This window comes from Heterodontus francisci, chromosome 1 (assembly GCF_036365525.1).
Source record: "Heterodontus francisci isolate sHetFra1 chromosome 1, sHetFra1.hap1, whole genome shotgun sequence".
NCBI classification, from domain to species: Eukaryota; Metazoa; Chordata; class Chondrichthyes; order Heterodontiformes; family Heterodontidae; genus Heterodontus; species Heterodontus francisci.
Genome location: NC_090371.1, coordinates 170,099,159 through 170,119,227, shown reverse-complemented (window position 1 = coordinate 170,119,227; position 20,069 = coordinate 170,099,159). Strand labels below are relative to the sequence as shown.

Here is a 20,069-nt window from a genome sequence, read left to right as displayed (position 1 = left end):
TGATTTAAAAAAATATGTAATTTTCAATGTATTGTTTTTAATAACATAAATTTAATTCTTAGCTATATGTAGTGCATGTGGTTAATAAATTACACAGCCACTAAAAATATATACCACTTTTTGAGTGATTTGATTGGTTCATTTTATAGTGTTTGCTAGTTCCTGATTGGTGGCTTTTAGAGAGGTGGCAAATTAAACCATTTGTTTGTTTTAGTACCTTTTCCTTCAGTTTAATGAGCGATTCCATCATCATAATCTATATTTTGAGAGTCTGAGCATGCGTATTTAAGCAAGTCAATTTTTTTGCCCTTGGCATATGTGAAGCCTTTATTGAGTGATGGATTTGAGAAATGTGATGCTACAGATGCATAATATGTAACATTTCTTATTGTATAGATGCACACTGGGTAAACATCTTTGACTTATTAATATTTTGGCTCTATGATTTCGGATTGCAGCAAAATCTTTGTAACAAAGTCAATACTAAGATTATCCTTTTAAAAATAAACAACTTCAAAAAGTGTAAGATCATAAAACCAATTTTCAGCAGAATACATCTACTATGCATAAACTGGATTAAACATGGAAGGCTGTTTTAATTCCACTAACATTCAAAGAACTTTTAATTGTGATGTCATTCCCCATTTTTGCTCAATTCCTTGTTGATATTTCTAGCTTCTTAGGTGAGTTTCAAAATGTAGGTTATTTGGGCACTTCAGTATAAATAAATGATCTTTATTAGATGTGATGTTTTCTCTGTCTTGCACACATAAAACATACAGATTATGAAATAAGCTTGCATAAAATAATGCAAAATTGAAACCAACTGCTGCACAAGTCATAGCCCTGAACATTATGGTGGGAGGGAAGTCTCTCTCAGTTCAGTAGAATAGTGCTAGGATTTGTCTGTAAAGATTACACATTAACTCAGATAGCACCCTAGATTTGGGACTTCTTCGCAGTGGCACAGGAACAGTCTAAATGTAATAAAGCATGAAGTCAAACATTATATACTTTTGTTTCTTTAAAAAATGGCCTTTTTGATATAAGTTAAGATTAACGAAGAAACTTTAATTTGCATGACCTCAGAATGTCCCATAACACTTCACAACCAATTAAGTATTTTGGAAGTGCAGTCATTGTTGCACTGGGAAACATAGCTGCCAATTTATACACAGGCAGGTCTCACAAACAGCAATAAAATTGACCAGCCAACTGTTTTATAGAGTTTATGTCAGCCAGGGCTTCTGGAGAACTTCCCTGCTCTTCTTCAAAAAGTAAAATGGAATCTTTTACATCCAACTGGGAGAACAACTGGAGCCTTGGTTTAATGTCGCAAATGAAAGGCAGTAACTCTAAAGGTGCACCACTTTCTCGGTACTGCACGTAGGTGTCTGACTAGATAATGTGAAGTTTCTGCACGAGGTCTTGAATCCATGATTTTACAACAAAAACAAGAGGGATACCAAATCTGACACTTGGGATTACTATCTTTAGCCATATGTCTCTATTATGGACAGTATTTTAAATATGTAGAACTTCCATACAAAAATACTTTTGTATGTTTTTGATAGCTTTTTGTCACTGTTCTCCCTTTTCGGCCTGAAGGTGCTGATTTCTGACTTTCATGTGGCGCTGTGTACCTTCTAATATCTCATCCAAGTCGCCATTATTCATGTATGATCCATAATGAGGTAATTGACAGCAGGGAGGGAGGGGGGGGGAGCATTACAACTAAGCCTGACCATGTTCTCACTTGACAGCCACATGTACATCTAGCAGGGGTTTGCAGAACAACATTCAGGAATAGCAATCCTTGCCGAATTTGTCTTTCCCATTTTCTTTCAAAATTGAAATTTATTATTGATCAAATATTTACAAACATTTCTTTACAGCACAAAGTCTTGTCATATTTCATTTGAGCCAGATAATTTCTGGTAGTATTTACACATTTGTACATTTAGGTTCTATATACTGAGACTAACTACTGTCCCATGACTTTTTCAAATGGACCAATGAAGTGATACTGCATCACCCACTAAACTAAACCGCACGCTCCAAGTGCCCACCACATGAGGAAGTCATCATTAATACAAGTGGTTTATCTGAACAAAAATTGTATGTCAGTGGAATTAAAATTTGATCCGCATAGTAGATGATGCAACCAAAATCCTGTGAGCCACCGAATTGACTGGAGCACCTGGGATCAGGTAACTGCACAGAGGGGGACCTTCTCGATCTGTCGCAATCAGCTCACTGCATAGACTGACTAAAGCATCGGTAGACTCCAGTATGCGCAATTTCAGAGGTTGTATATTTGTCAGCAAATGTTACCCAGTATGAAGGGTCTACATCTGAGACGTTAACTTATCTGACACCTGTTGAGTGCTAGTTTCAGCATTTGTTTCGCATTTCTACCATCCTCAGTTTTGTTTTGCTTTGCTTTTCTTGTTACCAAATATGATGTGCTAAATAATTACGAGTGATATGAACAAATTGCGGTAATGTTACATTAAGTGATTACATACGCTCGTCATTGAACATCAAAATGTTACGAATTTCAAAATATGGAGTCTAAATAGCACAACTGCGGGGATGTGTTAAATGTTCTGCTGTTTAAAACGTTTTTGTTTAATCTGAAGACCTACGGTACAGAAATATCCACTTACAATAAACTTCCAGAAAGTACATATATAATGTATCTGTTTATCTCCTCCTCTCCCGGACCACAGTAAGTCATTGTAATCGAGAGGGGGGGGGGGACAAATTCTTCAATGTTATATTTAGCAGGATCACACGCGTTTCATGCGTCCGTATTCTGTGGGATTTGTTACATCATAATGCGCTGAATTGTTGAGCTTGGATACCTTGTTGCATGGGATGGATACAGTGTTTCAAGTTGTGATTGTGCGGTGCGTTATGCTGCACCCCTGCCGGTGTGTGTGTGTGAGAGGGAGTGAGTGAGCGAGTGAGTAAGGAGCCTGTCTGTCTGCAGGTTGCCATATTGAGCGAGTGGAGAGGCTGCAACTCCTGGGGAAGGAGCTTCGCAGAGCAGAGGCCACATATACACACTGAGCCACAGCAATCGCAATCCAGGATGGCTGCCCTCGTCGGAAGGAAGCCCGTGAGTGCATAGTTTTTTTTAAAATGCACCATTTCTGTATGAATGCAGAGGCTGTAGGATGCGATTGGACTGTTATTTTTCTGTCAATGAAATACCGTTAAACTGCACAGTTGCCTGTCTGAAGGGGTTAACTTAACAACAGAAGGGTTAAGAAAAGCTATGGCAGTTTAGCCAGTTGTTTCAGTTGGAAAATGAGTATCTTGAGTATTTCAGTTAGGAGAGCCGGGCATTTCCCTTCATTGGTAAGTAAGTAGGCGAGGGTAAGACGTGTCCGGCAGTCCACTCCTTTTCCGTTAACAAGTGTTAATGGCGTCGCTATACATGTTGGATTATTTAATGTTCTCTTATTTGAACTGTGAAAGATGTGTGACGTTGGTAGAGTGGATCCTTTTGCACTCTTTTGTTAAACCGGATGGAATGGATGCCTCACCCCTACTGCTAGTAGTCAGTTCAGGGCTGAATGGGCTTTCCACAGACGCAGGAAGCTGAGAGAAATCAGAGGCCTGTGTTGAAGAGCTGTGCTCCTGCACTGACTCATCAACTGAGCACGATATTTTCATTTGAAAATTTTTTTTTCGTAATTGTGAAAGTGCGATTTGTATTATGGACAGGAGGATTAATAATTCAAACTTAAGTCTGGTGTAAAACTATAATGTTAAATTATAATTATATTATTTCACAAATTGATCCATTTCAAGTTTCATATTTTGGGGTGCAAACAGATAGGGTTCTTTGCATCTTGCCTTGAACTGTCTAAATTTTGTTCCCATTTGCCATGTGGCAGATGACAACATCGTTAGTTTAGCAAAGGGAGGAGGAGGTAGGCCGGGAGTGGTGGGTGGAGCTTGCTTGAGATCTCAAAAGTTGGATAATATGCAATGTTTCTTATGGATATACACAATTAAATCCATAATAGCAGCGCTTCTGACGATGGCATCAGGAAGATACAAGCCCAATAGTGAACATAAGCAGGAAATCTTGATTGAATTACAGCCTTTAAATGAATTCGTAACAACAGCTTGCACTTATCCAGAATAAAAAAAACTCAAAGATTAGTGGTAACAAGAGTTCTGCATTTTTCAGCAGGAAAAAAGAGGAAATGATGGGTGTGGGTGGGGGTGGGGGAGATACAGTGTAGGTCCTGAAATGAATGGAGGGAGTACAGCAAGCAACAGCCTGAACTTAGATAAATGGATGATGTAGGCAGAGATGTAGAGTTGTACATCATTTAGAAAGAATGTAGCTGTTGATTTGAAAATAAGTAAAAGAATCTTGACGTTTATTTGTTGGAGCAGCAGAACTTGGAACAGCTAGGGTGCTTTACTTGTGAGACTTTGTACTAGAGAGGATACTGACTGTTGTTTTAGTTGATCTTTATGAAGAAAGTGGAGGGAGGCAGGGAAAAATATCATTCAGAAAGTTTTATCCTCGACGATGAGAGCATGAAATAGGATTTTAGCAGCAGTAGGGGATAAGTAGTGTGTTAGTGGTGAATGTTACAGTGATAGAAGAATGTGGTTGGTGTTGGTCCAGTTGTGGGGTATATAGCTCAGCTCAGGGTTGGATATAATGCTAAGATAATAGTTTAGTTTAGTTTAGAGATACAGCACTGAAACAGGCCCTTCGGCCCACCGAGTCTGTGCCGACCATCAACCACCCATTTATACTAATCCTACACGAATCCCATATTCCAATAACATCCCCACCGGTCCCTATATATTTCCCTACCACCTACCTGTACTAGGGGCAATTTATAATGGCCAATTAACCTACCAACCTGCAAGTCTTTGGCATGTGGGAGGAAACCGGAGCACCCAGAGGAAACCCACGCAGACACAGGGAGAACTTGCAAACTCCGCACAGGCAGTACCCAGAATTGAACCCGGGTCCCTGGAGCTGTGAGGCAGCGGTGCTAACCACTGCGCCACTGTGCCGCCCAATGTATTATCAGATTTAGCTTGGGTGAGGGGGAATGGGATTTGGGATAGTACAATGATATTGGCAGGATATGTTAAGATTGAGTCAAAGGAAGTTTCGATTTATCCAGGATGCAATGTTTGGTCAGAAACTGTGGCGAAAGCCGTTGAATCCATGATGTTCATTAGGATACATGTGGAAGGTGTCCCTGAGTTTGTGGATGATACTGAAGAATGGTATGTAAAGGAAGAAGAGGTCCAGACAAAGATGGACTCTGGGATCGCTGGAGGTGATAATGTGGGTATAGGAGGAAGAACTATTTGAGGTCATGCAGTGACTGTATTGGGACAGATGACCAGAACCTTGAGAGAGTGATGCTATAGAGGAAAATTAAAGAATGAACTGTGCCAAAAGTGATACAGAATTTGAGGAAACTGAGGATGGATAGTGAATAATGATTACAATTGCACAGGGTGTTGACTAGTCTAATCTGACCAGTTTCATTGCTGCAAGTGGGCTGGGAACCAGTTTAGAGGAACTCAAATAGGAAAGCTGTGTGTGTGAGTGGGCGCAGCAATGTGTTAAGGTTGGGAAGAATAGATAGAGTTTGGGAAAATTTAAGGCTGGGTTTTTTAAATGTGACAGTTTTGGAAGAGATCTGGACAGTGCCAAAGAACAGGGATTAGTTGATTATGCTGTCAAGCATGCACAAGAAGTGGATTTGGATGGTCTAACGCTGGTGGAGAGTCGAAGAACCTGGTGTTGTGCTTTAAAGAAATTGATTGCTTTTGAGATTGATTGTTGATTGGCCTTTTGAGCTTATGCAAAGTCATGTGATGAGAAGTTTGAGGGGATGCAAGATGGGAGAAGTTTGAGGTGGTGAATTGACAGTGAGAAGGAATACTCTCAAAATAAGGCCATGGCTCTGACTGCTTATTCAACATGAACGAGCAGTGTCAGCATGGTTTTGTGAAAAGGAAATCGTGTTTAATCAATTTATTGGACTTCTTTGAAGAAGTAATGTGCTGTGAATAACTGAGAACCAGTGGATGTACTGTACTTAGATTTACAGAAGGCATTTGATAAGGTGCCACATCAAAGGTTATTGCAGAAGATAAAAGTTCCTGGTGTAGGGGGTAACATATTGGCATGGATAGAAGATTGCCTAGCTAACAGGAAACAGAGAGTAGGCATAAATGGGTCATTTTCTGGTTGGCAAGATGTAACGAGTGGTGTGCCACAGGGATCAGTGCTGGTGCTTCAACTTTTACAAATTATATAAATGACTTGGATGAAGGGACCTAAGGTATGGTTGATAAATTTGTTGATGACACAAAGATAGGTAGGAAAGTAAGTTGTGAAGAGGACATAAGGAGGCTACAAAGGGATTTAAATAGGTTAAGTGAGTGGGCAATGATCTGGTGAATGGAATATAATGTGGGAAAGTGGGAAATTGTCCATTTTGGCAGGGAGAATATAAAAGAAGCATATTATCTAAATGGTGAGAGATTGCAGAGCTCTGCGATGCAGAGGGATCTGGGTGTCCTCGTGCATGAATCACAGAAGGTTAGTGTACAGGTGCAGCATGTAATTAGGAAAGCTAATAGAATGTTATCATTTATTATGAGGGTAATGGAATACAAAAGTAGGGAGATTATGCTTCAGTTATACAGGGCATTGGTGAGACCACATGTGGAGTACTGTGCACAGTATTGGTCTCCTTATTTAAGAAAGGTTGTAAATGTGTTGGAAGCAGTTCAGAGAAGGTTAACTAGATTAGTACTTGGAATGGGCGGGTTGTCTTATGAGGAAAGATTGGACAGGCTAGGCTTGTATCTGCTGGAGTTTAGAAGAATAAGAGGCGACTTGATTGAAACATAAGATCTTGAGGGGTTTTGACAGGGTGGATGTGGAAAGGATGTTTCCTCTTGTGGGAGAATCCTAGAAATAGGATTTATTTATTTTAGAGATACAGCACTGAAACAGGCCCTTCGGCCCACTGAGTCTGTGCCAACCATCAACCACCCATTTACACTAATCCTACATTCCTACCACATCCCCACTTTCCCTGTATTCCCCTACCACCTACCTATACTAGGGGCAATTTATAATGGCCAATCTACCTATCAACCTGCAAGTCTTTGGCTGTGGGAGGAAACCAGAGCACCCGGCGAAAACCCACGCGGTTCACAGGGTGAACTTGCAAACTCCGCACAGGCAGTACCCAGAATTGAACCCGGGTCGCTGGAGCTGTGAGGCTGCGGTGCTAACCACTGCGCCACTGTTTCATTGTTTAAAAATAAGGGGTTGCCCATTTAAGACAGATGAGAATTTCTTTCTCTGAGGGTTGAGAGTCTTTGGAATTCTCTTCCTCAAAGGCAGTGGAAGTGGAGTCTTTGAATATTTTTAAGGCAAACGTAGATAGATTCTTGATAAGCCAGGGGGTGAAAGGTTATTGGGGTTAGGTGGGAATGTGGAGTTAAAGTTACAATCAGATCATGATCTTGTTGAATGGTGGAGCAGGCTCGAGGGGACTACTCCTCCTAATTCGTATGTTCTGTGGGTCGCACGTGTATCTGTAATAAGTTTTTCAAAGTATTTTGTCTTTACATTATAAATGGTAGTTCTGGCTTTGTAGGCCCATTATGTATAATGGAAATGTTGCAGAAAGATTTGTAGGAAGATCTACTCCAGGACTAGGCTATTGTAGAGCATTTCTCTGGAGTGCTTTAACTCTGTTGTGTTTACTATATATAAATCCAAATTCTTCCTTGTACCTTATCATGCGCTCGGGACTTCCCAAAGCATGTTGAACACAATTGATTTAGAATTTTAGTCACTTGTTACATATGTGAAGACCACAGTCACTTTGAACAGCAAGATCCCATCGGTTAAATTGCTTTTGGTGGTGTTGCTTGATTATATGATAACTACTTATGTTTTGGTAACAGAAAAAAGTATTTAGTAATACATCATTTTACACTATCCTGTCAGAGGTAGTGTCTCAGTAACGGAAGCATATAATAGCTGATTGTAACATCCATGGAGCAGAATAGAGGATAACTCTGAATGATGAGTCTATTCATAGTTAGGAGAACAAAGCACACATTGTGGTCATGAGTTGTAAAATATTTTCACCATTGATAATAGCCACAGAGTTGCTGAGAAATATAAAGTCTTTTGCTTCAGGAACTGAATGTGTATTACTCTACCTAATCTAGCCTAATTCACAGAAATGTATAAACTTCAAGTGAAATAAATTTCCATTTTTCAACTTGTTCATTGACTACAGTTACTGCAAGTATTGTAGTAAAACATGGAGCCTGAATGGAGTTGGACAAATATTTTTTACAGCTGTGCTGCAAAAGTGAAGTTTTAGAATAAGGGGAGTTTACTTTATTAAATGTTTGCCAATTTAGTAATAAGACAAGAGTAATGTAGTCTGTGATATGCCTTGAGTATCTTGGGTAGCAATGGGTGCATAATTTTGGCTTCTATTTGGTGACTGCAGTTCTTCATCACGATACTAGATGTTTGAGCAGTGGGTCATTTACTTCAGTATTCACAAGATCGGTAAATGAAATCCATCTGGTCAGCATGTGACCAGGTGTGTAGATCAGGGTAGTGCAGTTGATGTAGTTTACATGGATTTCAGCAAAGCCTTTGACAAGGTCCCACATGGGAGACTTATCAAGAAAGCAAATGCTCATGGGATACAAGGTAACTTGATAAGGTGGATTCGAAATTGGCTTAGCTGTAGGAGACAGAGAGTGATGACAGACGGCTGTTTTAGTGACTGGAAGCCAGTGTCCAGTGGCGTACCGCAGGGATCTGTGCTGGGTTCCATAGATGACTATGTGGGGGGGTAGGATCAGTAAGTTTGCGGATGACACAAAGATTGGCCGAGTGGTTAACAGTGAGGTGGAGTGTCTTAGGTTACAGGAAGATATAGACGGGATGGTCAAATGCGCAGAAAAGTGGCAGATGGAATTTAACGCTGAAAAGTGTGAGGTGATGCACTTTGGAAGGACTAATGTGACACGGAAGTATTCAATGAATGGCCTGACACTGGGAAGTTCTGAGGAACAAAGGGACCTTGGCGTGTTTGTCCATAGATTTCTGAAGGCAGAAGGGCAGGTTAATAGGGTGGTGAAAAAGGCATATGGGACACTTGCCTTTATCAATCGAGGCATAGATTACAAAAGCAGGGAGGTCATGTTGGAGTTGGATAGAACTTTGGTAAGGCCACAGCTGGAGTACTGTGTGCAATTCTGGTCGCCACATTATAGGAAGGATGTGATTGCATTGGAGGGGGTGCAGAGGCGATCCACCAGGATGTTGCCTGGGATGGAGCATTTAAGCTATGAAGAGAGGTTGAATAGGCTTGGGTTGTTTTCGCTGGAGCAGAGAAGACTGAAGGGTGACCTGATTGAGGTGTGCAAGATTATGAGGGGCATGGACAGGGTGGATAGGGAGCAGCTGTTCCCCCTAGTTGAAGGGTCAGTTACGAGGGGTCACAAGTTTAAGGTGAGGAGCGGGAGGTTTAAGGGGCATTTGAGGAAGAACTTTTTTACCCAGAGGGTGGTGACGGTCTGGAATGCCCTGCCTGGGAGGGTGGTAGAGGCAGGTTGCCTCACATCCTTTAAAAAGTACCTGGATGAGCACTTGGCATGTCATAACATTCAAGGCTATGGGCCAAGTGCTGGCAAATGGGATTAGGTAGACAGGTCAGGTGTTTTAATGCATCGGTGCAGACTTGATGGGCCGATGGGCCTCTTCTGCACTGTATTATTCTGTGATTCTGTGATCTTGACTCTTGCACTTGATTAGTTTGCTTTTGCATCTTAAAGTAGTCAATCATTTAATTATTATTCCTTACCCCCACAATTTTATTTGCTCACCTGAGGAAATTCACTCTTTCTTGGATGACGGTAGGCATCTCCAAAGCTGTGTGCTTTGGGCGGGCTTAGACGATGTGCCAAGCAGCTATCTGATTGTGGAAGAGGAATGGTGGGGAGGGGTGGATGTTACCAAGGCCAAGCCCAAATTGAGTAATGACCAAACTTGAAGACTGAAAGTGTGTGCAACAATGGAGCATGGAATGGTTTGTGTGCATGAAAACAATGTTGGATTACACAAGGAGCAGCTGTTCTATAAATGAATTTTTGTGCTGCAGAAAAATTCTGTGATCGTGTGACTGGGCTTGCTTTTAATGGAGTGCACTGAAGGGCCTGACAGATTACATGACACTCCAATTCCCAGATTGTTTTCTGGATTTTAATTACTTTTTGGAAATGAAATTGAACTTGGACAATGATGCAAAATGGGCAGAATCACTTTTGCTGATCATCACACAATATGTCCAATATTCAGTTCTATCTAAGAATTGATAATGGGTAACAGAAGAAATACCACCTGTTTTGCATTCCTGGCCATTCCGATTTTACTTCCGTTTGGCAGCAGCAAAAATGTGGAAAAAATCCTTAGCTACAGCTTCAAGAGGATACGTCTGAGACGTATTTGTGGAGTTTAAGTAGGTCTTGAGGCAGGAAGTGGATTTTGAGCAGACCTAAAACTCTGGAAGAGATCGAGCTGCAGCTATCAGTGCATATTAAAGGACTGTCCTAGCATTTCCACTCTTGCCAAACCCTACTAGCAGCCGAATGCCCAGTGATCCAGACTTCCATTATCGTTTTTCCTTCCTCCTTCCTATGCTGAAGGAGCCTGTCCTGATCTATATTGCTCCCTATAACTCATCATCTGATCCCTCATGGCAATGACTGGCTGAGAAGGTTATCCCTGCCAGGTGCTACTTTCTCAAAAGCAAATACAGTCTTCTGGTTAAGCAAGTTTAGAAGGTGGTGATTGCATCAGGATGCATATGTGAAATATATTTTAAAGTAATGTGTTCTGTACTTATTTTCATTTTCCATTATAAATTCTGATTTATGATGGATACTGCCTACATTAATTTGTTATGCAGTAATTACACCCACTTGCTCATGATGGGACTGAAGCACCCCTACTAGTGGGAGGATGTAATTACATTATAGGCATAGGCAATTACCATTATAAATGTGAACATAGGAAATTACCAAAAAAGGTGATAGAAACTGTGCACAGATGTTAGATTTTTCATGTATAATGTACGGAGGAAGTAGTTGATTGTCTTAACAGTCTTGTGTCAATGACAATGTTGTTTAGTCCCTTCAACCAATCAAAGCACACACTTCTGTCTCATCTCATCCTGGAAAGTCAGTCTGTCAACTACTTGAAATTAGTGTATGTTCAGTCATTTAAGAAAGCCAAGACCATGTCACCAGGAGCTAATCAGATTCCAAAGCAACTCGCTAGTCTCATTTCTGATTGGTTATTTTTGTGGATGGCAAATTACGTTTCATCAAAATAGAATGCTGTGTTATATCGTTGCTATGTTGGTTCCTTGCCTAATAAGGGCAATTAAGGATGGGCAATAAACGCTGGCATAGCCAACGATGCCCATATCCCCTGAACGAATAAAAAACGCTCTTAAAATAAGCAGTTGCACAATTAGCATAACAATACTACATCCACCCCTAGCCCAGAACTATATGATATTGTCCATGACTTTGGCTTTCTTAAATGGTTGAACAAAGATTGGTCTAACATGAAGAGCACAGAAGCACATGCTTGTTCCATGTTATCCTGCTCATTCACCCCCGTGGCTCTGATGTCCGAAACATAAGAGCAATGGAGAGAGGAGGTAGGCTAATAGAGACCAGAAGAAATAATGTATAAAAGAGAGAAAGAGCTAAACTAATAAACACAGTAAGAAGAACAAACGGGCAAAAAGTAACCAAGAAAGGAGAGAGAACAGAGAAGAGAACACCATGGAACTTTTTTTTTAAAGAGAGCAGTAAACCGCCACTCTTCCTAGCCCATAGCTTCGCCTCGCCTCGCCTCGCCTTGCCTGAGCTGTAGCTGTGACTTAGAGCATCCTCCTAGATCCACAGTCTGGCCTCATACTTTGAAATGTGGCCTGCAACCTATGCACAGATATGAGCTTTGGCCCAACCCCCACACAGGTGGGCCCCTACCCACACATCAATGTAAGATGTGGCCACCACGTGTGTCTCCCACAGCCCAACACAACCCTTGAGCTTACCCCTTTGTATCTTGCAGAGCAAGTTTATATTGTTCAGAAACCTCTTCAAATAGAGGTTCTAATTCCCGATACTATGGAATTTTCCCTGTTTACGCCCTTATAAATCCCTTTGTCGTGTCCAGGCTTGCAATGATAATATGCAACAGTAAATGTGTATAGTTTTGACTGCTGCAGTTTCAGTTGTTTGGCAGGTTTGCCTCTGACAACAAGAGGGTGGTTGACCCTGTGAAGTAAACAGTGATACAAATGCTACTGGAGGTGCAAACACTTTCCTTGAGAGGGGGATTTGTTTGGTGACTCTCACTGCTTGGTACCAGAGCAGAAAATATAAACAGCAGTTGCTCACAGCAGTTCAGTTGCATCTTCCAATTTTTGGTCTTGTTGGTGAACTGAAGTCTCAGACTGTGCACAGGCCATCCATGTGCTTTCAGCCTTTGCCTGGCTTTGGCAGTTTAGACAGACTTTCCTGAAGTCACAAGTGTGACTGTTTAACTGCATATGTAATATTTGCACATCTATAGTAGTTTTAAAGCCATGCCCGTGACTTCAGAGTAACTGCATATGCACAAATTTTGTCCGGGCAGTTATCCAATATCACCAGATCCTTCCTGTTGAATCAATTGCAAGCGAACTGAGTTGTTTCACAGAAAGACTTAGTCGAAGACGTTCCGTAACACTAATTGGTTATTACATTTTTCTTTCTGTCTTCAGACCTTGCCCTCTTTGAGGAAAGTTTGTACAGGGGAGTAGCACTAAAGTTGCTTGAATGACCCATGTGGGTAGACTGAGCACTGGACATGCCTAGTGATGGCTTTTGCTCCTGGCTGCAAACGTTAACATTTTTTATGCATTGGCTCTGGTGGTTTGGGGAAAACCACTTCCTGAGAGAGTTCTCCAATGCTAGAAGCAGCGTGCCAGTTAATTTATCTTATCTTGCTGCCAAAGTTGAGGCTGCTGCTGGCTGCAACTCTGAGCACTAGTTTGACTTCATTAATTCACAAGAGTTGGTTACACTTATGCTGAGGTTGGTGGAAAAATGGCCAATTCCAGTAACTGAAGCTTTTTGTAAATGCAAAGCATTCACTTTTTTGGCTGGGGGGTTGGAGAGAAGTGTCTTGTACTGGATATTTGATGTAATAGTCATGGTTATCTTCAGACTCTGTACGCATTTAATCCATTTGGTTTTGTTTGTATACCTCTTCATGTTGTAAATATCGTGGCTCAAAGATACAAACTGAATCCAAACTCAAGATAACATTCCTACAACAGAAACGTCTGCAAAGATGTTTGCAACACATCCCTCTGTTCTCTGGCTGCACTTTGAATGAACACAAGAACTAGGAGCAGGAGTAGGCCATTCGGCCCCTCGGGCCTGCTCCGCCATTTGATAAGATCATGGTTGATCAGATTGTGGCCTCCACTCTACTTTCTTATCGGCACCCCATAACCTTTGACTCCCTTGTCGATCAAAAATCTAATTGAGCCTTGAATATATTCAGTGCTCGGTGTCTCTTTGACATTTCACACTGTTGCCATTTTTTCAAATATGGGAATTTATCCAATGCATTGTCTATTCATTTTTCAGTACCACAAGCCGAACATTGTACATGTTTGTTAACATAGGCCATTACTGTGCACTCTTGTCTTGTAGCTGCTGTCTGAATCATTATAAAACAAATATGATTCCCTCCCTCTATGCTGTTTCACATCACTGCTTTTCTGGATGAGCTTTGATGCATCTCTAATATTTCCTGTAAAGAACCCTGCCACAGACAAATTGAAGAGGAAATAGGTCTGACCTTTTAGTAGTGATATTTTGTCAGTAACACTTCTGCTTAACCCATGGGTGCTTGTTAGGATCATAACTCTTGGTGCTTACCGTACTCCCTCACTACAATTCTTTGCTATCTTTAAAATCCCATTTAGGAGAAATTAAATATTAAAGCAGTGGATGGACTGGAAATTAATTGCAAACAATATTTCTTAAAAATTTAATTTGGTTTCATTGTCCAGTTCTCTGCTGTTAGCCCCCTGCTGCTGCACTCTTTCTCTTGCTCTCTATCTATATAACCCCCATGGAAAGAAAGAAAGTACTTGCATTTATATAGCCCCTTTCATGCCCTCTGGACATCCCAAAGTGCTTCACAGCCAATTGAATACTTTTGAACTGTAATGTAGGGAAACCTTAAAGACCTTAAAACAGTAATGTGACAAATGACCAGATAATTTCTTTTAATGATGGTTGATGGATAAATATTGATCAGGACACCAGGAGAACTATCTGCTCTGAGCAGTCGAATAATGATCAAGCCAGGAGCCCTGGCTGATTTGCCTACTGTGATAAAATCTTGGCTGATTTACCTTTCAACTGATGGCTGCTGATCTCAGTCGATGTTGGTTAGTTTTGCGCAGGCTCAGGATTGAAGCTAGGTCAATCCTGGTCTGTTTAGCGCAGCTGCTCATTGGATAAACTTACTGAGCCATTCTTTGTAGGCGAGTCATAGGATTAAATTGGCTCTTTGTGTCTCTTCTACATTTCTGTGCTATGTGATGTGTTGCCTTTTCCTGTCTTCCGTCAGAACACAGAAGTACATTTTGTACCAACAGTGCTGCCTTTTTCTTTACGCAAACACGTTGACTGTTTTTCAGATTTGTTTCACAAATTCAGTAGAGTTAGAAAGAAATAATTTGCATTTAAATAGTGCACCGTTTCATCCTCGGGGTCCCAAAGGGCTTTACAACCAATGAATTATTTTTTCAGTACATGTGCTGTGGTTATGTAGGCAAACATGACAACATCTCCTTTCATCTGAAGGACAGTACTTCTGACAATGTAGCACTCAATAGTGCACTGAAGCGTGAAGCACAGACTTGAGTATATAATCTAGTTTATGAACAGGAGTGGGTCATTTCAGGTTTATGCAAGCTGGTCTCATTTTAACCTTTTAATCCTCTATTATTCTGGTGAATGTGCACTGTGCCCCTACTTTGCTGAGGTTTGATGCCCAAAACCAAATCCAGTACTCCAGATGGAGCTTGACCATGGCTCTGTATAACTGAGGCATTGCTGTCCCACTTTTGAATTCCAACTCCCTTGAGATAAAGGCCAACTTTCCATTAGTCCATTTGATTACTTTTTGTACCTGTGCACTAGCTTTTAATGATCTGTGTACTTGGGTACCTAAGTTCCTTTGCTCCTCCACAGTTCCTTGTCTGTCAACATTATGGAAATATCACAGTTTTTATTTTTATATTAAAAGGAAAATGATAGTCAAAGGTAATGTGAGCCCTTTAAAAACAGATGTGGGTAATATTGCAAATGGAAATAAGGAAATGGCAGAGTTATTGAATAATTGCTTTTTGTCAGTCTTCACGATAGAGGTAGAGGATAATATACCAGACATTCCAGGGAAACTAATAATGTATCAAGGTCTGGAACTCACTAAAGGTAAAATAATCAAGAAAGCAATATTTGAAAAAATAATGGTGCCACAGACTGACAAATCCTCAGCACCTGATTAAGGAAGTAGATGAGGGAATTGCAGGTATTAGTCATAATATTTTAAAGCTTTCTCGATTCTGGAATTGTCCCTTTTTAAGATTGGAAAATCACAAATAAGCCAAACCAGAAAATGATGGACCTGTTAATCTAACATCTGTTGTGGGAAAGTTATTGGAATCTAGAATTAAGGAGAGATAACTGATGACTTAGAAATGTGAGCCGATTAGAGATAGCCAAGCTGGATTTTTATGGGTAGGTCATGTCAAACGAACCTGATTTGAATTTTTTGAGGAAGTAATTGAACTAGTAGACAGGGGAATGTCTATGGATGTAGTTTATATGGACTTCCGGAGGCATTTGATAAGGTTCCACGTAAGAAACTATTGGTTGATTTGAAGGAAAATTATTGATTTGGATAGGTGGTATAAAAGTCAAAGACTAGGGATCATGGGTGTTGTCGTGGAACTTTTTTTTCTCTTTTTTTAAAAAAAGCATGCCTTTAAAAACTAAGGGGGCACAGTGTGCCAGCTGCACCTGTTCTTGGGCCACAGCAGGAGAGAGAGAAGGTCACATGGTGTACTGTAATGTTTTTTAACTGTTAAAATCAGTTTGAACTGGAGACAATCGAAGCTGTCTATTTCTCAGCAGAGAAAATCTATATTGAGCTCAGACTGTTTGCCTAAGGAGGAATAAACCCCCCCCCCCCTGAAAAAGAACAATTTGCATTATTAGAGGTAGTAAATTCCATTTTACTTCGAAACTCTAAAAAGACTGCTATAGAAGTAACTCTCTCAATTGCCTATTTGTGTTTGCTGGAATTCTCAGTAAAGTTTTACCAAAAGACTGCCGATTTTAAATTCCAAGTAAACCGATAGCTGTGCTTCTCATTGAAAGAACTGTGTGACGCCTGCTGCAGCTGAAATACTTTGCCTATCTATTAAAAACTGTTTCATTGAATTTACCTGAAGACTTCGAGTGGCATCTGGTTTCTCTACTCTGGGATACCTCATCAACTGGGACTGTAACTTACCAGGATTTGCAACCCAGCTACTTTATTTCATTCCTAAGAAACGCTATTTAATTTTCAAAAGCGGTTAACCATTGTTAGTTTTTGAATGTGTGTGTGCATGGGGAGGCGTAGGTTAAATAAGGAGTTATAAGATCTTTAGACATAGGTTTATCTTAATAGTGTTTAAGATTTAGTTTTTTAATAAACAGTTAATTGGTTGTTGTCTAAAGATTCCTGTTTTGATGTATTTTATTCTGGGGGTTCATAGTGTTTAATTTGGCTGTTTTCCAGTTGGGTAGGAAAACTTTAATATGCTGTGACTTGTGGAGCAATGGGACTGACTTGACAGTGCGTTGTTCCTGCCTCGGTTGTAATAGTATGTACTGAAATTGGAAGGAAGTGATTAGTGTTGTCCCACAAGGATCTGTGCTGTGCCCTTAAATATTCACTTCATTTTTTAATGGCTTAGATAATACAATAGTGAGCCATATATCTAAGTTTACTGATGATGCAAAGATTGGTGAAATAGTGAGTAATGTAAATGGGAGCTTAAATTCTAAAGAGACATTGCTAGATTGTGAGCGGGCAAAATTGTGGCAGATGAATTTCTGCACCGAGAAGTGTGAGGTCATTCATTTTGGACCAAGAAAGGATAGATGCAAGTATTTTTTTAAATGGTAAAAAGCTGGAGACAGTGGAGGTCCAAATGATGTAAGGATCCATGTACATAGATCACTAAAGTGTAGCAGTCAGGCACAGAAAATAATAAAAGATTAATGGAATGTTAGCCTTTATAACTAGAACATAAAAGCTATACAAAGTTTTGGTTAGATCACATTTAGAGTATTGTGTGCAGTTCTGGGCACTGCAACCTAGAAAGGTTATATTGGCTTCAGAAGGAGTGCAGCGCAGATTCACTAGAATCAGTTACCAGGGCTCCGAGGGTTACATTTTGAAGAGACATTACATAAACTAGGCTTGTATTTCCTAGAATATTGAAATTTAGGGGGTGATTTGATTGAAGTTTTTAGGATTTTAAGAGGGACTAATAGGGTAGATAGAAACATTTTCTGCTAGTGGGGGATCTAGGAAAGGGTGCATAACCTTAAAATCAAAGCCACGCCATTCAGGAGAGCAGTTAGGAAATACTTCTTCACACAAGGGTGGTAAAAATGTGGAACACTCTCCCATTAAAAAGCAGTAGATGCTAGCTCAATTAATTTTAAATCTGAGAGTGATTAGATTATTGCTAGCCAAGAGTATTGAAGGATATGGAATCAAGGCGGTGGAAGAACTTGGGTTATAGATCAGCCATAATCTCATTGAGCAGGTTCGAACAGCTGAGCGCCATAGTCCTGTTCCTATCATATGCTCTCCTGATCAGCCTCCAGTCTTTCACTCTTTTTATAAATTTTAAGCCCATCCAAAACTCTGCTACTTATATCCTAACTTACACCAAATCCAAATCACCCATCAGTCCTATGCATGGTTCATTGGCTGCTGGTCCCTGAATGCCTCAATTTTAAAATCATTATTTTCAAATCTCTTTATGGCCCGATCTCTGTAACCTTCTTGAGCCCTACAACCATCTGATCTTTGCACTTCTCCAGTTCTGACCTCTTGAGCATCTCCAGTTTTAATTGCTGCACCATCAGTGGCCATGCCTTCAGTTGCGTGGGACGCAAGCTTTGGAATTCCCTCCCTAAACTTCTCCCCTTCTCCATCTTTCTTTGCTTCTTTAAGAGCTTTTGGTCACCTGTCCTAAGGTCTCCTCCTTTGGCTCAGTGTGAATTTTTATCTAGTTGCCCTCCTGAGAAGCACCTTGTGATAATGGCGCTTTATAAATCCAAGTTGTTGTTCAGAACTTCCTGCTTCTATCCACCCAAGCTACTGTGCCTCCTAGCTTAATGTCATCTGCAGACTGCATTGGAGAATGACGCTTCTGACTTCGGTGAAAGTGTGACCAACTGAACGAAGGCAACACTTGGAGTAATCTGTGATCTCATGGAAATAGATTAATTCACCTCAAACTAGTAAATTTTAATTCTTAATGTCACTGGTACATTGATGCTATAAACAGACAGTCTCCAGCTTTTCTAGCGCCATCATGGTGGTTTGGTCCAATCTGTAGCAGATCCACAGTTCTGAGAGATTTGCCTCCAGCTAAAATCAGCAATAAGAAGTGAATTTAATGCATCCTAGGTATTTTTTTGTAAGGCAAGTCAGTGTAATTGCAGAGCAAGGTTGTCCCTTTAAGATCCTGACTGACAACTACTCGAACATCCCATGTAACAACAGCTTGGAATTCTGAACTAAAGAGTGTTTGATTCCAGGAATGGCACATTCCTATTACCTTTTGAAGCTGGTGCCAAAGGGGAAGTCTATAGAATGTACCCTGGATTATTGTGTGTCTATTATCTGAACTGGATCAGGCCAGGAGGTCACCCTGATAGCATCTTTGTTTTATCTTCATGTTATCTTCAGTACGTAATGGCCTATTGTGGTACTGCAAACCTCGTCTTGTGCCTCAATGTTTGTGGTGCAATCACTTGCTAGTATGAATACTTTGACAGAAAGTTGGCATGTTGGAACTAAGCATTAGTCAACTTTATGCTTGTTACATTATTTTTACAGTAGTTGTGCAAATATTCCTATTTTTTTAAAGCAGCTTTTGTTTTGCATTTTATTCTTGGTCATAGTTGTATACAGCACAGAAAGAGGCCACTTGGCCCATCGAATCATTGCCAGCTCTCCACAGCTATCCAGTCAGTCCCACTTCCCGACTCAATCCCTGTAACCCTGTGAGTTTATTTCCTTCAGCTGGCCATCCAATTTCCGTCTGAAGTCATTGGTTGTTTCCGTTTCCACAGCCCTTGTGGGTTCTTTGAAGCCTCATTACGCTGGATTTGTGAAAGAAAGGCGCATACTCTGTATCTAGAATTCATTTAAAACAATAGTAACAATGAAAAACATTGGAAGAGTAAAATCCTCAGGAGGAGCAGTGCTCGCCAGGAGCATACATCATAAAATTGTAGTTCCCAGTCTGATTTCTGGAGGTGTACTCTGTGAGCAGTTCATCTATTGGCCTTGCGCCAGTAACCTGCAGTGCAACTACCTTATTTTAAACAGAAGTTCAAATCTGTAGGTGACGGATACTTATAAAGTATTCCAACAATGATTGACATTTGGGGTTGATGGGTGGGGTGGAAATGTGACGACTGGAGTCTGTTGGACAAGTGCTTCATAGCTAACATTCTTCTCCTCCACTCCACCCAGACAATCAGCTAGAGTTTATTACTGGGAGATTAAACATTTTGCTGACTGGTAGCTTCTTGTAGGTACTAAACCAACTGTAGGTCTTCCCGTCTCACTT

At 40.5% G+C, this 20,069-nt stretch overlaps 1 protein-coding gene across 2 annotated transcripts in view; it reads left to right on the top strand.

Moving 5' to 3' along the window:
* Positions 1-2,107: 2,107 nt before the first annotated feature.
* The window catches only part of LOC137373455 (septin-11), a 93,651-nt gene continuing 75,689 nt past the window's right edge, over positions 2,108-20,069 (top strand). Inside the window, exon 1 of one of the 2 annotated variants that reach the window (XM_068038291.1) lies at positions 2,108-2,210. Coding sequence is in view for 1 of the 2 variants with exons in the window: in XM_068038282.1 (XP_067894383.1) it covers positions 3,098-3,124 (27 nt within the window). In the remaining variant the exon portion in view is untranslated. Of the gene's footprint in view, positions 2,211-2,862; positions 3,125-20,069 lie in introns of those variants that run through there. The other variant, XM_068038282.1, reaches the window with a different exon arrangement.